At 46.5% G+C, this 17,898-nt stretch overlaps 1 protein-coding gene across 2 annotated transcripts in view; it reads left to right on the top strand.

The window, feature by feature from the left end:
* The window catches only part of LOC134983445 (zinc finger protein 23-like), a 58,550-nt gene extending 40,873 nt beyond the window's left edge, over window positions 1-17,677 (top strand). Inside the window, exon 7 of one of the 2 annotated variants that reach the window (XM_063949121.1) lies at window positions 15,829-17,677. In XM_063949121.1, the coding sequence (XP_063805191.1) occupies window positions 15,829-17,654 (1,826 nt within the window). In that variant the 3' untranslated portion in view covers window positions 17,655-17,677. Of the gene's footprint in view, window positions 1-15,825 lie in introns of both variants that reach the window. The other variant, XM_063949120.1, reaches the window with a different exon arrangement.
* Window positions 17,678-17,898: the final 221 nt, after the last annotated feature.

The following is a 17,898-nucleotide window of genomic DNA, read 5'->3' as shown; positions in this document are numbered from 1 at the left end:
CCTATCTACCTGGTACTGGTGGAGCTTTAGACTAGGGGGCTTAGATATATTATACTTTACGTCCACCGGTCTCCCTCCGTGTAACCCAAGTACCTCATCTATCGTTAAATGGTATGGCACTAATCCCGATTTACTCTGTCCTTGAGGTACTTGTGAGCACACCCAGCATTCTGTTTGGTCTAAAATCGTACCCACTAATGAGTGATAGTCACTCAAAGGATGTTTGTCAATATCGATATTATTGATTGACTGATATCTCTGGATTCACTTATCTTCGACTATGTTATCGCAGTACTTACATATGCAGTTTTCATCAGACAACAACCCTTCACATTTTCTCTGAGCTCTGTGACTACCAGATCTCTTACTTTTACCAGCTCTGACCAAAGTGATACGCTGATCCTGGGGTCCTACCAATCCGTACTCTACATCAGACCCCATTCCAGATACTTGCTCGACGTCTCGGGGGGCCCTCACAAAAACAAATTGTCCTGAACAGAGTCACCAGAAAAATACGAAACAGTCTCTTGGGATGGATCCATTTCGTTAGGAACAAAAATAGGACGAGAGAAAAAAAGAAAAATGTAGTGGGGAGGTGAAAAAAAAAGAAAAATGGTACGACAACCATCCTTGATTTTGCTAACCATCCTTGGCTTTGCCAAACATACTTGATCTTTGCCAACTGTCCTTGATTTTTCTGCTCTCCACGCTCAGGTGCCGTCCAACAGTCCTGCCTCTTTAGCTTTCCCGGAACAGATTCTCTAGTGATTCGAGGTTCTCTTCACCTTTCTCCTTGTCACGAGTTTTCTCCGGGTCAACAACCTTCTTGCAGTGGGACGAGTGGACCCAAGTCTCTCTTTCGCCGACCTTCAGTGCTGTTGTGCTGGTCAATAAAACTTGGTACAGTCCTTCCCACCTGTCAATGAGGCAACCTGAGCGCAGAAAATTTCAAATCGTAACAAAATCCCCAGGTTCAATGACATGACAATTACTGTTCGGTAGGTCAGGAATCGCCAGTTTTAGATTCCTTTGCTGGTTTCTCAGTTGCTGGCTCATCCTAACCAAATATTGCACAGTTATTTCGTTATTACATTTCAAATCATCCTGGGGGTCTATCATTACATGAGGTTGTCGACCAAAAAGAACTTCGAAGGGTGATAAGTTAAGCAGTGACGTCTGATGCTGTACAATACTAGTGGCAAAGCTTCTGGCCACAACAGTCCAGTTTCAGCCATCACTTTGCTCAGCTTGTTCTTAATAGTGCTGTTCATTCTCTTCACCTTTGCACTTGCCTGTGGCCGGTATGGAGTATGCAGCTTACTATTAATACCCATCAGTTTTCACATGATCTGAAAGACTTCACCTTTAAAATGGGTTCCCCTGTCACTTTCAATCATTCTAGGGATACCATACCTGCACACACATTCCTGCACGATTTTCTTTGCAGTGAACACGGCAGTATTTGTGGCAGTGGGGAATGCTTCTACCCAGTTGGAAAAGACATCTGTACATACTAACACACATTTCAAATTTCTGCAGGGTGGTAGCTGTATGAAGTCAATTTGTATTACCTGGAAAGGTCCGTCTGTAGGAACGATATGGGATGGCTCCATCGGTATTGTCTTCCCAATATTCTTCCTCAAGCAAGTAAGACATGTCATTGCCTTCTTAACTGCATGTGAAGAGAACCCTGGTGCACTCCAGTAGGCTCTCACCAACTTGGACATACCTTCTTTGCCCAGATGAGTCAGACCGTGTGCCGCCTCAGCTAGGCTTGGGAGATATGCCCTGGGGGCCACTGGCTTACCGTGTCCATCTGTCCAAAGTCCTGAGGACACCTGACCATATCCCTTCACCTTCCAAACGACCTTCTCCTGTAGGGAACACAAATCTTGCATTTCAAGTAGTTGTTGCATGCTTACAGTGTTAAATGTCATCAGTGGTGTGATGTTGGTTTGTATGGTTGTGCTTGCTGCTGATTTTGCAGCTTCAACCGCCCGGCTGTTACCAAGTGAGATTGGGTCTTGGTTGTAAGTGTGCACTTTACACTTGATAACGGCCACTTTGTCAGGTTCCTGTATTGCCGTCAGCAGTCTTTTGATGTGTGACGCATGCGCCACGGGTGTGCCAGCTGCTGTCATGAAATTTCTGAGGCGCCATAGGGCCCCGAAATCATGTACCACTCCAAACGCATATCTAGAATCCGTGTATATATTAGCTGACTTACCCTTTGCCAACTCACATGGTCTGGTCAGTGCTACCAGTTCAGCGACTAGTGCTGAGTGAGGTGGACCAAGGGGTTCAGCTTCTATGATACCTTCGTCATCTACAACTGCGTATCCGGTGCACAGGTCTCCTGATTCCGTCTGTCTGTGACAAGTACCGTCAGTGTAAAAGGTAAAATCTACGTCCTCTAGTGGGTTGTCACTGATGTCAGGTCTTGCAGTGAAGGTCTGGTTTAGGTATTCCATACAGTCATGCATGTCAGTGTCTGCACTAAATCCTCCTTCACCATCATTCTCATCTCCCACCCTTTGTGCATGACAAGGCACACTTGGCAAATAAGTTGCAGGATTTAGTGTGCTGCACATTTTGATGGTGATGTTTACAGGGGCCATCAATGACAGTTCCCACTTTGTACACCTGGTAGATGAGACATGTCTGGTTTGGGCAGAGTTTAGCAAGGCTGACACTGCATGGGGTGTGTGGATGGTCAAGTCATGTCCTAACACTACATCTTCACTTTTACTTACCAACAAAGCGATGGCTGCAACACTTCGTAGGCAAGTAGGGAGAGACCGTGCTACAGTGTTCAGTTGTGTGCTGTAGTAGGTTGCCAGTCTGCTGGCATCACCATGTTTCTGGGTTAAGACTCCTGCCGCGCAGCCAGCACTTTCTGTTCCGTACAATTCAAAGGGTTTCTCATAGTCTGGCATTTCCCAATGCTGGTGCTTGTGACAAACACTCTTTTAGTCTCTCAAACGGATTCCTCAGTATGAGAGACCCGGTCTGGTTTGCTTGATGAGACCATTTCTTGCACTGGTAATGCCAAAATAGAGAACCCTGGAATCCAATTCCGACAGTACCCACACATTCCTAAAAAGGTACGGATTTGTTGCTGGGTTTGCGGCAGAGTCATGTCGCGGATGGCCTGTATCCTGTCAGTGGTAAGGGGTCTCAGTCCTTGCGTCAGGCAGTGTCCCAAATACTTAACCCTTGTCCTGCACAACTGCAATTTATCCTTTGAAACCTTGTGTCCTGTCTCAGAGAGGTGAAACAGAAGCTGTTTAGTATCTGCCAGGGACGACTCAAATGAGTCAGAGCACAACAACAAGTCATCAACATATTGTATTAGCACTGACCCATTTTCAGGTTGAAAGGATTGCAAACAGTCATGCAGGGTTTGGGAGAAAATACTTGGGCTGTCAATGAAGCCTTGGGGTAGATGGGTCCATGTGTACTGTACTCCCCTGTAAGTAAAGGCGAAAAGGTACTGACTGTCGGGGTGGAGAGGGACAGAAAAGAAAGCAGCAGAGGTCAATCACAGTGAAGTAAGAAGAGGTTGCGGGGATCTGCATGAGAATGACCGCTGGATTGGGCACTACAGGGAATTGACTTGACTATTTTATTTATCCCTCTTAAATCCTGCACTAGCCGGTATCCCCTCCCCCCACTCTTTTTCACGGGGAAGATGGGACTATTAGCTGGGCTGGACATCCTGACTAGGATGCCCTGCTGTAGCAGCCGTTCTATGACAGGGTAAACTCCTAATTCCACCTCTGGCTTCAGAGGGTACTGGGGGATTTTTGGAGCTATCCTGCCATCTTTTATTTGTACTACTGGGGCTACATTCGCCATCGATCCAGTGTTCTGTCCATCTTTGGTTCATAGGGAACCTGGTATTTGCGAGATAATTTCCTCTACCTGCGATGGACAAGTGTCTAGAACGGTAGAGTGCATCATTAGCCTTTGTGGTGTGTCTAACATATCGTACTTCCGGTGCGTGATTTTCAGGGATATCTAAAAACACACCCTCAGGTGTACAATATATGACACACCGCATTTTACACAAGTCTCTGCCTAGTAGGTTAGTCGGGGCCGACACAGCCAACAAAAATGAATGTTTGGTATGCAAAGGCCCTATCGTAACCTCTGCAGGTCTAGTCAAAGGATACTGCTGCACTTTTCCCGTTACTCCCATAGCCGAAATGGTTTTGCCCGTGGTCAATATACCGGTTGGAGATTTGAGTACAGATCTGGCCGCCCCTGTATCTACAAGAAATGGTTGTAGTGTTCCAGCTACATTGACCATGACCTTAGGTTCACTTCCAAGGCCAGCAATCAATTTCACTGGCTGCAGACTACAGGTGTGACCTAACCTCTATTGTGGTCTTGGACCCTCCCGTGGGGCATTGGCAGCTACAATATGTGAGGGGGATAACGGTAAGTTTTCGGGGGTTTGCCAGTCCCTCCGTGGTGGGTACCTCCTTGTTTCCCCTCTATGCGGCTCGTACTCTCTCCTGTGTGATCCCTGATCCCGCCTATGTGTGTAGTTATGTGGCTCGTATCTTGGTCTAGGGAGTCTATATTTATGTGTGCTATTACTTGTACACTCCCTGGCATAATGCCCTTCCCTTTTACAAAGAAAACATGTTGCGGGCCTCCTCCAGTCTTCAGGGGTCTGGGGGTTTGGTTGGGTTGACGTTCCTTCCAGCGCCTGAATGCTTACCATCATCAACCGATCCCCGTGTGTCTCCCTGGTTTTGAGGATATTACGGTCGTGGTCAATTGCTGATTCCCTTAATGCAGTTACCATAATACCCTTCCAATTCAGTAGGGAGGTTTGCACTCTGATCCTCAGTGCCTCCTTCAGCCCCTCCATTAGTACAGAGACAGCTACCTCCCTGTGGTTGGCATTTTCCTTAATATCCTCTACCCCAGTGTATCTAGCCATTTCCTGTATAGCACTGTGGAAATGCTCGGATGCCGTTTCACTTTCTTTCTGCCGTATGGAGAAGATTTTATTCCATTTAACAACAGTTGGGAAATACAATCCTAGTTGTATGTTGATCTGCCTGACATTCTCCAGATTGTAATCATCAGTGAGTGGCACTTCTGCATTTAGCCTGCAGTCTGTGATAAATTTGGGGATGTCAATATTAGGGGGAAGACTCGCTCTCAACACTGTCCGCCAATCTTTATTTGTGGGCTCTTGGGAATGTCCCAATTCCTTTATATATTGTTGCCATTTGACTAGATTCTTTCTGGGGTCGGGGAATTCTGCCATAATTGACCTCAGTTCTGTTCGGGACCATGGACAATGCATAGCAATGTTCCTGATGGGGGTCACCCGCTGACTATCAGTTTTCCCATTGGGAACTGCAATCACCCTGACCTGGTGTCTCTATAATACAGGGGGTTACTGTCTCTGCATAATGGACGGTTCCATACTTACCAGTGGTCACGATCTCATCCGCCCCTTCGCAGGCTGTTGCTGCCACTGCCCTTTCTGGTTGGGCAGTGCCCACCCGAGTTTCCTGTATGGTGGCTGCCAGGGCGAGGGCTGACATCATGCTGGGTTCGTCTTCCTTGTTGCTACAATCTTGGGGAGAAGGTAAAACAGTGTACAACTTACATGGGTTAGGTAATATATTATTTGGAAAACCTTTATCGGATATCCTAGAATCAGAGGCTGAATCGAAAAAGGTCAGATTTCCGGCTACCTATAACCCTAAGTCCAAGGGTTTAAAATTTTGCTCTTTTCGTTGGCAAAGCGAAAGCTAAAGAGGAGTCTAAGCAACCCCAGTTCAAAACCAGGGGTAGGAAGCAGTGGGCTAGTAAAAAGCCAGCTTCCAAACCTGAACAGAAGCCATCAGCCTGAAGAGACGGGCCTCCGCCTGGAGGTTTCCAGGGTTGGGGGCCGACTCCTTCATTTTGCACACATATGGCAAAAGTCAACAACAGTTGCTTGGGTGCAGAAGGTGGCATCTCAAGGGTATGGGTTCCCATTCAGGAGGCAGCCTCCTCAAAGATTTTTTTGCACCAGCCCGTCTCGTATAGAGTCGAAGGGAAATGGCCTGCAAGAAGCAGTCCAAAAATTACTGCAGTCAGGTGTGATTGTCCCAGTACCTCCATCACAAAGGGGACAGGGGTTTTACTCCAATCTATTTCTAATCCAGAAGCCAAATGGGTCATATCGACCAATCCTCCATCTGAAAATGTTAAACAAATACATTTGGATCCCAAAGTTCCACATGGAGACGTTACGCTCCATAATGTTGGCTATGGAACCGGGAGATTACATGGTACCTCTGGATGTACGGGATGCTTACCTACATGTGCCTATAGCACCGTCACATCAGTGTTACCTCAGGTTTGCTATCCTCCAGGAACATTTTCAGTTCCAAGCTCTGCCCTTCGGGCTAGCAACAGCACCCAGGGTGTTTACCAAGATCATGGTGGTTATGGCAGCTTGTCTGCGCAAACAGGGGGTAAGAATATTCCCATACCTCGACGACCTGTTAATCCTAGCACATTCGCAGGAGTTACTTTTGAGCCATCTTCAACAATAGACGATAGTTTGTTTACAGAGACACGGGTGGCTCATAAATTGGGAAAAGTCGTCCCTGAATCCGTCACAGCGGATGGTTCATTTGGGGGCCATATTGGATTCAGACCTACAGAAAGTTCTCTTACCAGAGAAAAAGATAGTCAAGGTGCAGGTCATGGCTCAGGAAGCGTTGCATGCCCAGACAATGTCAGTCCATGCAGAAATGCGACTGTTGGGTCTGATGGTATCAACCTTCGACATGGTGGAATATGCGCAATTCCACTCCAGACCGTTGCAGCACCTTATTTTGACCAAATGGAACGGAAATTATCAGACGATAAAGAAGCAGATGATAAAGATTCCAGTGAAAGTAAAAAGGTCTCTAGCGTGGTGGCTACAGACAGACCATTTAAACAAGGGAAGACCTTTTTGGATAAAAGAGTGGCAAGTCCTGACAACAGATGCCAGCCTGCAAGGCTGGGGGGCAGTACTCGGATGCCTATGGTTCCAGGGAAAATGGACCGCAGGGGAAAGTCGCCTGCCGATAAATCTGTTGGAGATAAGGGCCGTTTACTTGGCTCTAGTTCAAGCAAAGGACAATCTACAAGGAAGACCAGTCCAGTTCCGCTCAGACAATGCGACGGCAGTAGCATACCTCAATCATCAAGGAGGAACTCACAGCAAGAGTCTGATGGAGGAAGCAACTCCCATTCTAAAATGGGCAGAACTCCATCTCCCAGGATTGTCAGCAGTATTTGTCACTTGTGTACTAAACTGGGAAGCGGATTTTCTCAGTCGGCACACCATTCAGGAAACCGAATGGGCACTACACCCAGAAGCGTTTCAGACACTGGTGAACAGATGGTGTCTACCGGAGACAGACCTTATGGCATCTCATCTAAACAACAAAGTTCCGAGGTACGGATCAAGAACAAGGGACCCAGGAGCGGTCCTTGTAGACGCACTGTCAGTAGAATGGAGGTTTCAGCTGGCATATCTGTTCCCTCCAATATCTCTGTTACCCAGAGTAGTGAGAAAGATAAAACAGGCAAAAGGAGCAATCATTCTAATAGCTCCAGCTTGGCCAAGAAGGCATTGGTACACAGATCTGTGGAGAATGTCCGTGGAAGCACCGATACTGCTCCCTCAACGTCCAGATCTACTAATGCAGGGTCCTTGTCACAGTAATCTGGATCGCCTATCTTTGACGGCGTGGCTTTTGAAACCTCTATCTTAGAGGCTAAAGGATTTTCGAAACAAGTAATCCAAAGCATGCTTAGAGCAAGAAAGCCTTCTTCGGCCCGTGTGTATCATAGAATATGGCAAACCTATATTCACTGGTGTACTGGAAAAAAATTAAATCCGAGATCTTTTAAAGTAGCTAGGATTTTGGATTTCCTTCAGGCAGGATTGGATAAGGGGTTGAAAGTTGCTTCCTTGAGGGTTCAAGTTTCAGCGTTAACTGTATGGTTTCAGCAAAAGATTGCTGATTTACAGGATGTACGTACATTTTTTCAAGGAGTGGTACATATTCAACCTCCATTTGTTCCTCCTGCAGCCCCCTGGGATTTGAATTTAGTTCTTACATTTCTCCAGGGTCCTCTGTTTGAACCACTTGAGAGAGCAGATCTTAAATGCTTAACGGTTAAAGTTCTTTTTATACTGGCAATGGCGTCAGCCAGAAGAGTGTCAGATTTAGGAGCATTATCATATAAGTCTCCTTTCCTAAGTTTTTTTTCTAGACAGAGCAGTTCTCAGAACGAGATCTAGTTATCTTACAAAGGTGGTATCAAAGTTTCACCTGAATGAAGAGATTGTAGTCCCAGCTTTTCAGGTATCGGGACTATCTGCGGGAGAAGCGTCGCTGGACGTGGTCCGAGCTTTGAGAATCTACATAGATCGTACTAGTGCCATCAGGAAAACAGATTCTCTCTTCATCCTATATGGATTCCATAGAAGAGGATGGCCTGCTAGTAAACAGACGCTGGCGAGATGGCTCCGAATGGTAATATCAGAAGCTTATTCTCATGCAGATCTCCCTATTCCGGCTAATGTCTCTGCACACTCTACACGTAAGGTAGATCCTTCCTGGGCAGCACAGCAGGGTGCTTCAGCAGAACAGATATGTAGGGCAGCCACATGGTGTTCCATAAACACATTCATCAGACATTATGCCTTGGATACTTTTGCCTCTCATGACGCAGACTTCGGGCGAAAGGTCCTCCTGTGCAATCAGGAGCGTCCGCACCACTAAAATGGCTTTGGGAATCCCAATGTTATCCTGTGGATAATCCTGTGGACCCAGCCAGAGAAATATACGTTATGGTAAGAACTTACAATTGATAACGGGATTTCTCTTATGTCCACAGGTATCCACAGGGATCCCACCCTGACGCATCTCATTTGAGGATCTAGACAATCACTAAAACCTCTTCCTTCTTGTATGGAAGGGTGTGCATGTGTGTTCTTATCGCCTAAACAGGTCTCTGCCTGATGTTCCTGCCTAAAATCGCTGTGGAAAGAACTGATCTGACTGAGTCAGGGGGCGGGACTATATGGCGAGGGCCCCAATGCATCCTGGGTGGCTAGAAAGCTCGTGACCGTGTTGGTGCCATTTTCGCTGTCGCTTGACAATATCCCAATGCTATCCTGTGGATACCTGTGGACATAAGAGAAATCACGTTATCAACGGTAAGTTCTTACCATAACGTATATTTTTTCCTGTTTGTCCTGTGGTTCACACCAGCACCTCTGAGACATACAGCACTAACGCGGTCAGCAACACAAGTTAGTTTTAGACACAATGCAAAAGGACGTGTCCCCACGCTTTGTTGCTAGGCCAAAGTCTGTGTGGTCCTGTAAAGTCCGAGTATGTGGTGAAGCGGACGAGCTCCCAACTGTTAAGTTCGATTAACTTTCAGGAAAAGCCAGTACCCTTATTGCACAATGAATCGGGCCACTGCGGCCACTACGTGTATGCACTAAACCCCTATGTACGCGAGTTGTGTAAGCACGCCAACACGTAGTGAGCACAAAGTAGCTACTCGTGTGACTGAATATACCTTAAACAGAAACAGAATGCGACACCAGTATTTGTATGTTATGTTGTGGTCCAAAGCAGCAACAAATATTTACTCAAAAGGTGATAACAAAGAAACACTACACTAATACAGAGAAGAAGCTACAACCAATGAATACATACGTTAGTTCACCTGTGCCACCCATATCCGGTACTCAGTCGATCTGGATAGATGACCTTAAGAGCATGAGACTGAGACCGGTCCAGAGGCTTGGCTTTTATACAATATTCCAAAGTACATAACAATAGAAACTAAGCTCTTCATCCATAGGTCAAGGGGCAGGTCATTTACAGTACGAGAGGGGTCATAGGTTGGTTCGAACAGGTGGGCGCTGCTTGGTCCAGGTGTACTTGCTGGAATCCGCCACTGGGTTCCCGTCAAAAGTCAGGAAAATACAGCAAGATATGATTATTGAATTCCTGCGCATAACTATGCGCAGGAACATGCGATTACATGCAGACTGCTATCGGAATGTTGGCCATAATTTCTCTTACGTCCTTGAGGATGCTGGGGACTCCGTAAGGACTATGGGGTATAGACGGCTCCGCAGAAGACATGGGCACTGTAAAGCTTTAGAATGGGTGTGCACTGGCTCCTCCCTCTATGCCCCTCCTTCAGACCTCAGTTAGTTCCTGTGCCCAGTGGAGACTGGATGCACTGCAGGGGAGCTCTCCTGAGTTTCTCTGAAAAAGCTTTTGTTAGGTTTATTACTTTCAGGGAGCACTGCTGGCAACAGGCTCCCCGCTTCGTGGGACTGAGGGGAGAGAAGCAGACCTACTTAACTGATGGGCTCTGCTTCTTAGGCTACTGGACACCATTAGCTCCAGGGGGTCGGAACGCAGGTGTCGTCCTCGCCGTTCGTCCCGGAGCCGCGCCGCCATCCTCACAGAGCCGGAAGATAGAAGCCGGGTGAGTATAAGAAGAAAGAAGACTTCAAAGGCGGCAGAAGACTTCAGATCTTCATGAGGTACCGCGCAGTGGTAACGCTGTCCGCCATTGCTCCCAGTTCACACTCACAGGCGCCACAGAAAGGGTGCAGGGCGCAGGGGGGCGCCCTGGGCAGCATAAATATACCTCAAATAGGCACTGGCAGAGTACTTATACTGCGGAGGCAGTAAAATTTCAAATCCCCGCCAGTATAAAGATTTAGAGCGGGATCAAAGCCCGCCATCGAGGGGGCGGAGCTTGATCCTTAAGCACTAACCAGCGCCATTTTCTCCTCAGCGTGCTGCAGAGAAGCTGCGCCCGGACTCTCCCCTGCTGATATCAAGTACAGAGGGCCAAAACGAGGGGGGGGGGGGGGCACATTATTCCAACTCCAGTGTCGACTATGATGATGCTAGGTTGCACCCAAGGGTGACCAAGAGTATTCAATATATGATTGTTGCAATAAAAGATGTTTTGCATATCACTGAGGACCCCTCTGTCCCTGACACGAGGGTCTGCATGTTTAAGGAAAAGAAACCTCAGGTAACTTTTCCCCCATCTCATAAGCTGAACACCTCATTTGAAAAAGCTTGGGAAACTCCAGACAAGAAACTGCAGATTCCCAAGAGAATTATTATGGCGTATCCTTTCCCCTCCCAGGACAGGTTACGGTGGGAATCCTCGCCCACAGTGGGCAAGGCTTTAACGCGCTTGTCAAAAAAGGTGGCGCTACCATCCCCTGATACGGCAGCCCTCAAGGATCCTGCTGATCGCAGACAGGAAACTACCTTAAAATCAATTTATACACATACGGGTGCCCTATTAAGACCGGCAGTAGTGTCGGCGTGGGTGGGTAGCGCAGTTGCAGCGTGGGCAGATACCTTGTCGTCTGACATTGACACACTAGATAAAGATACCATTTTGTTGACCTTGGGTCACATTAAGGACGCAGCATTATATATGAGAGAAGCTGCAAGAGCTATTGGGCTGTTGGGTTCAAGAGCCAATGCCATGGCGATTTCTGCTAGACGGTCCCTGTGGACCCGCCAATGGACAGGTGATGCTGATTCAAAAAGACATATGGAGACTTTGTGAAGTTTTATTTGGGGAGGGCCTCGCGGACCTGGTTACCACAGTTACCGCGGGTAAATCTTCTTTTTTGCCTTATGTTCCCCCACAGCAAAAGAAAACACCGCAATATCAGATGCAGTCCTTCGGTCGCATAAGTTCAGAAAGGGTCGCGGCTCTTCCTTCTTCGCCAGAGGTAGAGGGAAAGAGCGCCTGCTACGACTAGTTCCCAGGAACAAAAATCCTCCCCAGCCTCTACAAAATCCACCACATGACGCTGGGGCTCCGCTGAGGGAGTCCGCACCGGTGGGGGCACGTCTTTGACTCTTCAGCCAAGTCTGGGTTCAGTCGGACTTGGATCCTTGGGTGGTAGAGATTGTGTCCCGGGGCTACAAACTGGAATTCGAAGATGTGCCTCCTCGCCGATTTTTCAAATCGGCCTTGCCAACTTCCTCCCCAGAGAGGGAAATAGTGGCAGCTGCCATACAAAAGCTGTGTCATCAGCAAGTGATTATCAAGCTTCCCCTACTACAACAGGGGAAGGGTTTTAATTCAAGCCTTTTTGTGGTCCCGAAGCCGGATGGCTCGGTCAGGCCCATTCTGAATCTAAAATCCCTGAACCTATATCTGAAAAGGTTCAAATTCAAGATGGAATCTCTCCGGGCAGTGATCTCCAGCCTGGAAGTGTGTGTGTGTGTGGGGGGGGGGTTATGGTGTCACTAGATATAAAGGATGCGTACCTTCATGTCCCCATATATCCTCATCAGGCGTACCTGAGATTCGTTGTACAGGATTGTCATTACCAGTTTCAGACGTTGCCGTTTGGGCTTTCCACGGCCCCGAGGATTTTCCCCAAGGTAATGGCGGAAATGATGGTGCTCCTGCGCAAGCAAGGCATCACAATTATCCCATACTTGGACGATCTCCTGATAAAGGCGAGTTCAAGGGAGAAATTGTTACAAAGCGTGTCTCTCTCCCTGAGACTACTACAACAACACGGCTGGATCCTAAATCTACCGAAGTCGCAGTTGGTCCTGACAACTCGACTGTCGTTTTTGGGCATGATTCTGGACACAGAAAAACAAAAGGTCTTTCTCCCAGAGGAAAAAGCCCAAGTACTCCAGAACATGGTCAGAGACCTGTTAAAACCAGGAAGAGTGTCAGTTCATCAATGCACTTGTGTATTAGGAAAGATAGTGGCGGCCTACGAGGCCATTCCATTCGGCAGGTTCCATGCAAGGACTTTTCAGTGGGACCTTCTGGACAAGTGGTTAGGGTCCCACCTGCACATGCATCGGAAGATTGCCCTGTCCCCCCGGGCCAGGGTCTCTCTCCTGTGGTGGCTCCAGAGTTCTCACATTCTAGAGGGTCGCAGGTTCGGCATTCAAGATTGGGTTCTTGTGACCACGGACGCAAGCCTCCAAGGATGGGGAGCAGTCACACAGGGAAACAATTTTCAGGGAATATGGTCCCGCCAGGAGGCTTGTCTGCACATCAATGTGCAGGAATTGAGGGCCATTTACAACGGCCTCAAACAAGCGGAGACTCTTCTTCGCAACCTACCTGTTCTAATCCAGTCAGACAACGTCACGGCCGTGGCGCATGTGAACCGCCAGGGCGGGACAAAAAACAGAGCAGCAATGGCAGAAGCCACCAGGATTCTTCGCTGGGCGGAAAATCATGTTAGCGCTCTGTCAGCGGTCTTCATTCCGGGAGTAGACAACTGGGAAGTAGACTTCTTCAGCAGACACGATTTCCATCCAGGAGAGTGGGGACTTCATCAAGAAGTCTTTGCAGAGGTGACAAGTCGTTGGGAACTTCCTCATATAGACATGATGGCGTCACGCCTCAACAGGAAGATTCGGACATATTGTTCCAGGTCGAGGGACCCTCAGGCACCAAATCCTAGCTAAAATGGGTATTCCAGAGGAGGTCATCTCTACTCTTATTAAAGCTAGGAAGGATGTTACGGCAAAACACTAACACCGTATCTGGAGAAAATATGTGTCTTGGTGTGAAGCCAAGGATGCTCCTACTGAGGATTTTCAACTAGGACGTTTTCACCATTTTCTGCAGTCAGGTGTGGATATGGGCCTGAAGTTAGGCTCCATTAAGGTGCAGATTTTTGCCATATCCATATTTTATTAGAAGGAATTGGCTTCTCTCCCAGAAGTCCAGACTTTTGTAAAAGGTGTGTTGCACATCCAACCTCCTTTTGTGCCCCCGGTGGCACCATGGGACCTTAACGTGGTGTTACAGTTCCTTAAGTCACACTGGTTTGAACCGCTTCAAACCGTTGAATTGAAGTTTCTCACTTGGAAAGTGGTCATGCTATTGGCCTTGGCATCTGCGAGGTGGGTGTCCGAATTGGCGGCCTTGTCTTACAAGAGCCCCTATCTGATTTTCCATGCGGATCGAGCAGAGTTGAGAACTCGTCCTCAATTTCTGCCTAAAGTGGTTTCGTCATTTCATATGAACCAACCTATTGTGGTGCCCGTGGCTACGGGGGCCTTGGAGAATTCCAAGTCCCTTGATGTAGTCAGGGCCTTAAAGATTTATTTAGCCAGAACGGCTACGGTTCGGAAAACAGATGAACTGTTTGTCCTGTATGCAGCCAACAAGGTTGGCACTCCTGCATCTAAGCTCGCTGGATCTGTAACATGATTCAGCAGGCTCATTCTATGGCTGGATTGCTGGTACCAAATACAGTAAAGGCCCATTCCACTAGGAAGGTGGGCTCTTCTTGGGTGGCTGCCCGAGGCGTCTCTGCATTACTACTTGGTCGGGGTCAAACAGTTTTGCTAAGTTCTACAAGTTTGATACCCTGGCTGATGAGGACCTCGTGTTTGCTCAGTCGGTGCTGCAGAGTCATCCGCACTCTCCCGCCCATTCTGGAGCTTCGGTATAAACCCCATGGTCCTTACGGAGTCCCCAGCATCCTCTAGGACGTAAGAGAAAATAAGATTTTAAACCTAACGGTAAATCTTTTTCTCCTAATCCGTAGAGGATGCTGGGCGGCCGTCCCAGTGCGGAAACATTCTGCAAGACTTGTATATAGTTATTGCATACTTAAGGGTTAAACTTGAGATCAGTCTTTGGCTGATGCTGTTTTGTTCATACTGTTAACTGGTTATTATTTACCATGTTGTACGGTATGTATGGTGTGGGCTGGTTGTATCTCGCCCTTAGATAACAAAATCCTTTTCCTCGTGCTGTCAGTCTCCTCTGAGCACAGTCCTAACTGAGGTCTGGAGGAGGGGCATAGAGGGAGGAGCCAGTGCACACCCATTCTAAAGCTTTACGGTGCCCATGTCTCCTGCGGAGGCGTCTATACCCCATGGTCCTTATGGAGTCCCCAGCATCCTCTACGGACTAGGAGAAAAAGATTTACTGGTAGGTTTAAAATCTTATTTTACTGTACATGTGGATACCAAATACTATGTTCTGATCTATTTCTGTCCCCTCACATCCTGTAAAGGTGAATACCTCCTTTGCTGTGCCTTCCAAGTAAGTGTAAGTTGCTGGTGTGATGGGTGTAGACTATGTGTAAATAATGCACTAAGTGAATGAAATATGTCTCTGTGGCTTTTCTATGCGTATGCTACCGTATTTACTCATACCACGCGCTAATACGCACGACCTGCGAGCACATGTACGCTGCGTGTGAGTATGCGCACGCACGGCCGAACACGTGCACGCACATAGACCACTCTGAATGAGGTTTGTATGTGTAGTGTGAGTGTGTAATATTTTTGACTTTGACACTACCTTACCAATACTTCCAGGAGTAACGTTAGGAGACATTTCTCTGATCCATCAGCTCATATGACTGATGTTATTGTTCATCTAGAATCTCCAATTCATACGCTATGTTCCCCATCCATTGTTTTATATTGGTGCTGACATAGGACTTGGCGAGTGACTACATCTCCATTTATACTTCATGGTTAGTTACCAGTACAAGAGAGAGATATATCTAAGTCTTATTATAATATTACATTTGTTATTGTGAGTGTTCTCAGGAGGGTGGACACAATGATAGTCTGAGACACAATATTATAAAGCCTTCATTAAAAGTTATGTTTTATTATACACACACATTTACAATTAAGTGTCCCAGAGAGTCGTCTTCTCCTATTGTTTACAAGATTAATATTGTTCCAGAAAATGTCACATTTCCATAATGTATTTTATTTCCAGCAGATGGACACACAAGCAGGAATATCTCAGAAGGACATCTAATGTTATCGCTGGATTGTGAAAGAAGAGATAATGACAGTAGACAGGATTCTTCAGGAGCTAATCCCATTACCCCAATTATTCATCCAACTCTATCAACTGATCCCTCTGATCCTGGGAAATGTTCTCCTGATCACTCTGATATTGGTGCATCTGTTACAGCTCTGACAGTAGATACAGTGTTTCCCTATTCTATAGATGTCAAATATTTTACACAGAACACTAAGCCTATTAACCCACAGGCAGGTGAGAGGCCATTTCCGTGTTCTGATTGTGGGAAATGTTTTACATACAAATCGAATCTTCTTAGACATCACAGAAGTCACACAGGTGAGAAGCCATTTCCATGTTCTGAGTGTGGGAAATGTTTTGCACACAAATCAGATCTTGTTCAACATCACAGAAGTCACACAGGTGAGAGGCCATTTCCATGTACTGAGTGTGGGAAATGTTTTGCACGGAAATCACATCTTGTTGAACATCAGAGAAGTCACACAGGTGAGAAGCCATTTCCATGTTCTGAGTGTGGGAAATGTTTTGCACACAAATCAGATCTTGTTTCACATCAGCGAAGTCACACAGGTGAGAATCCATTTCCATGTTCTGAGTGTGGGAAATGTTTTGCACACAAATCAGATCTTCTTAGACATCAGAGAAGTCACACAGGGGTGCAGCCATTTTCTTGCTCTGAGTGTGGGAAATGTTTTTCCTGGAAATCGCAACTTGTTACACATCAGCGAAGTCACACAAGTGAGAAGCCATTTCCATGTTCTGAGTGTGGGAAATGTTTTGCACAGAAATCACTTCTTGTTATACATCAGAAAAGTCACACAGGTGACAATCCATTTTCTTGCTCTGAGTGCAGGAAATGTTTTACCCAGAAATCACTACTTGCTACACATCAGCGAAGTCACACAGGTGAGAAGCCATTTCCATGTTCTGAGTGTGGGAAATGTTTTGCACACAAATCAGATCTTGTTAAACATCACAGAATTCACACAGGTGAGAAGCCATTTCCATGTTCTGAGTGTGGGAAATGTTTTGCACACAAATCAGATCTTGTTAAACATCACAGAATTCACACAGGTGAGAAGCCATTTCCATGTTCTGAGTGTGGGAAATGTTTTGCACACAAATCAGATCTTGTTTCACATCAGCGAAGTCACACAGGTGAGAAGCCATTTCCATGTTCTGAGTGTGGGAAATGTTTTGCACACAAATCAGATCTTGTTACACATCAAAGAAGTCACACAGGTGAGAAGCCATTTCCATGTTCTGAGTGTGGGAAATGTTTTGCACACAAATCAGATCTTCTTAGACATCAGAGAAGTCACACAGGTAAGAAGCCATTTTCTTGCTCTGAGTGTGGGAAATTTTTTGCACTCAAATCATTTCTTGTTAGACATCACAGAATTCACACAGGTGAGAAGCCATTTCCATGTTCTGAGTGTGGGAAATGTTATGCACACAAATCAGATCTTGTTTCACATCAAAGAAGTCACACAGGTGAGAAGCCATTTCCATGTTCTGAGTGTGGGAAATATTTTGCACACAAATCAAATCATCTTAGACATCAGAGAAGTCACACAGGTGAAAAGCCATTTTCTTGCTCTCAGTGTGGGAAATGTTTTTCCCGGAAATCAAAACTTGTTATACATCAGCGAAGTCACACAGTTGAGAATCCATTTCCATGTTCTGAGTGTGGGAAATGTTTTACACAGAAATCACATCTTGTTAATCATCAGCAAAGTCACACAGGTGAGAGGCTATTTCCATACTCTGAGAAATAAATCAGCTCTTGTTGCACAAAATAGACATCACTCAGGTGAGGAACCATTTTAATCTTCTGGAGTATACTTCTTGCCATGCATTGTTCTTCAAGGTTCTTATCCTATCTCCTCTGCTTTTTGCAATATACATGTTACCACTGGGTGAAATAATCAGATGTCATACCCTCATCTACCACTGCTATACAGATGACCTGTCTTTGCTCCAGGTACTGAGAACCCAGTACCAATCCTAAATGGTTGTCTA

This window comes from Pseudophryne corroboree, assembly GCF_028390025.1.
Source record: "Pseudophryne corroboree isolate aPseCor3 chromosome 3 unlocalized genomic scaffold, aPseCor3.hap2 SUPER_3_unloc_15, whole genome shotgun sequence".
Taxonomy (NCBI): domain Eukaryota; kingdom Metazoa; phylum Chordata; class Amphibia; order Anura; family Myobatrachidae; genus Pseudophryne; species Pseudophryne corroboree.
Note: the sequence above shows the minus strand (reverse complement) of the source record. Positions and strands in the feature narration are given on the sequence as shown.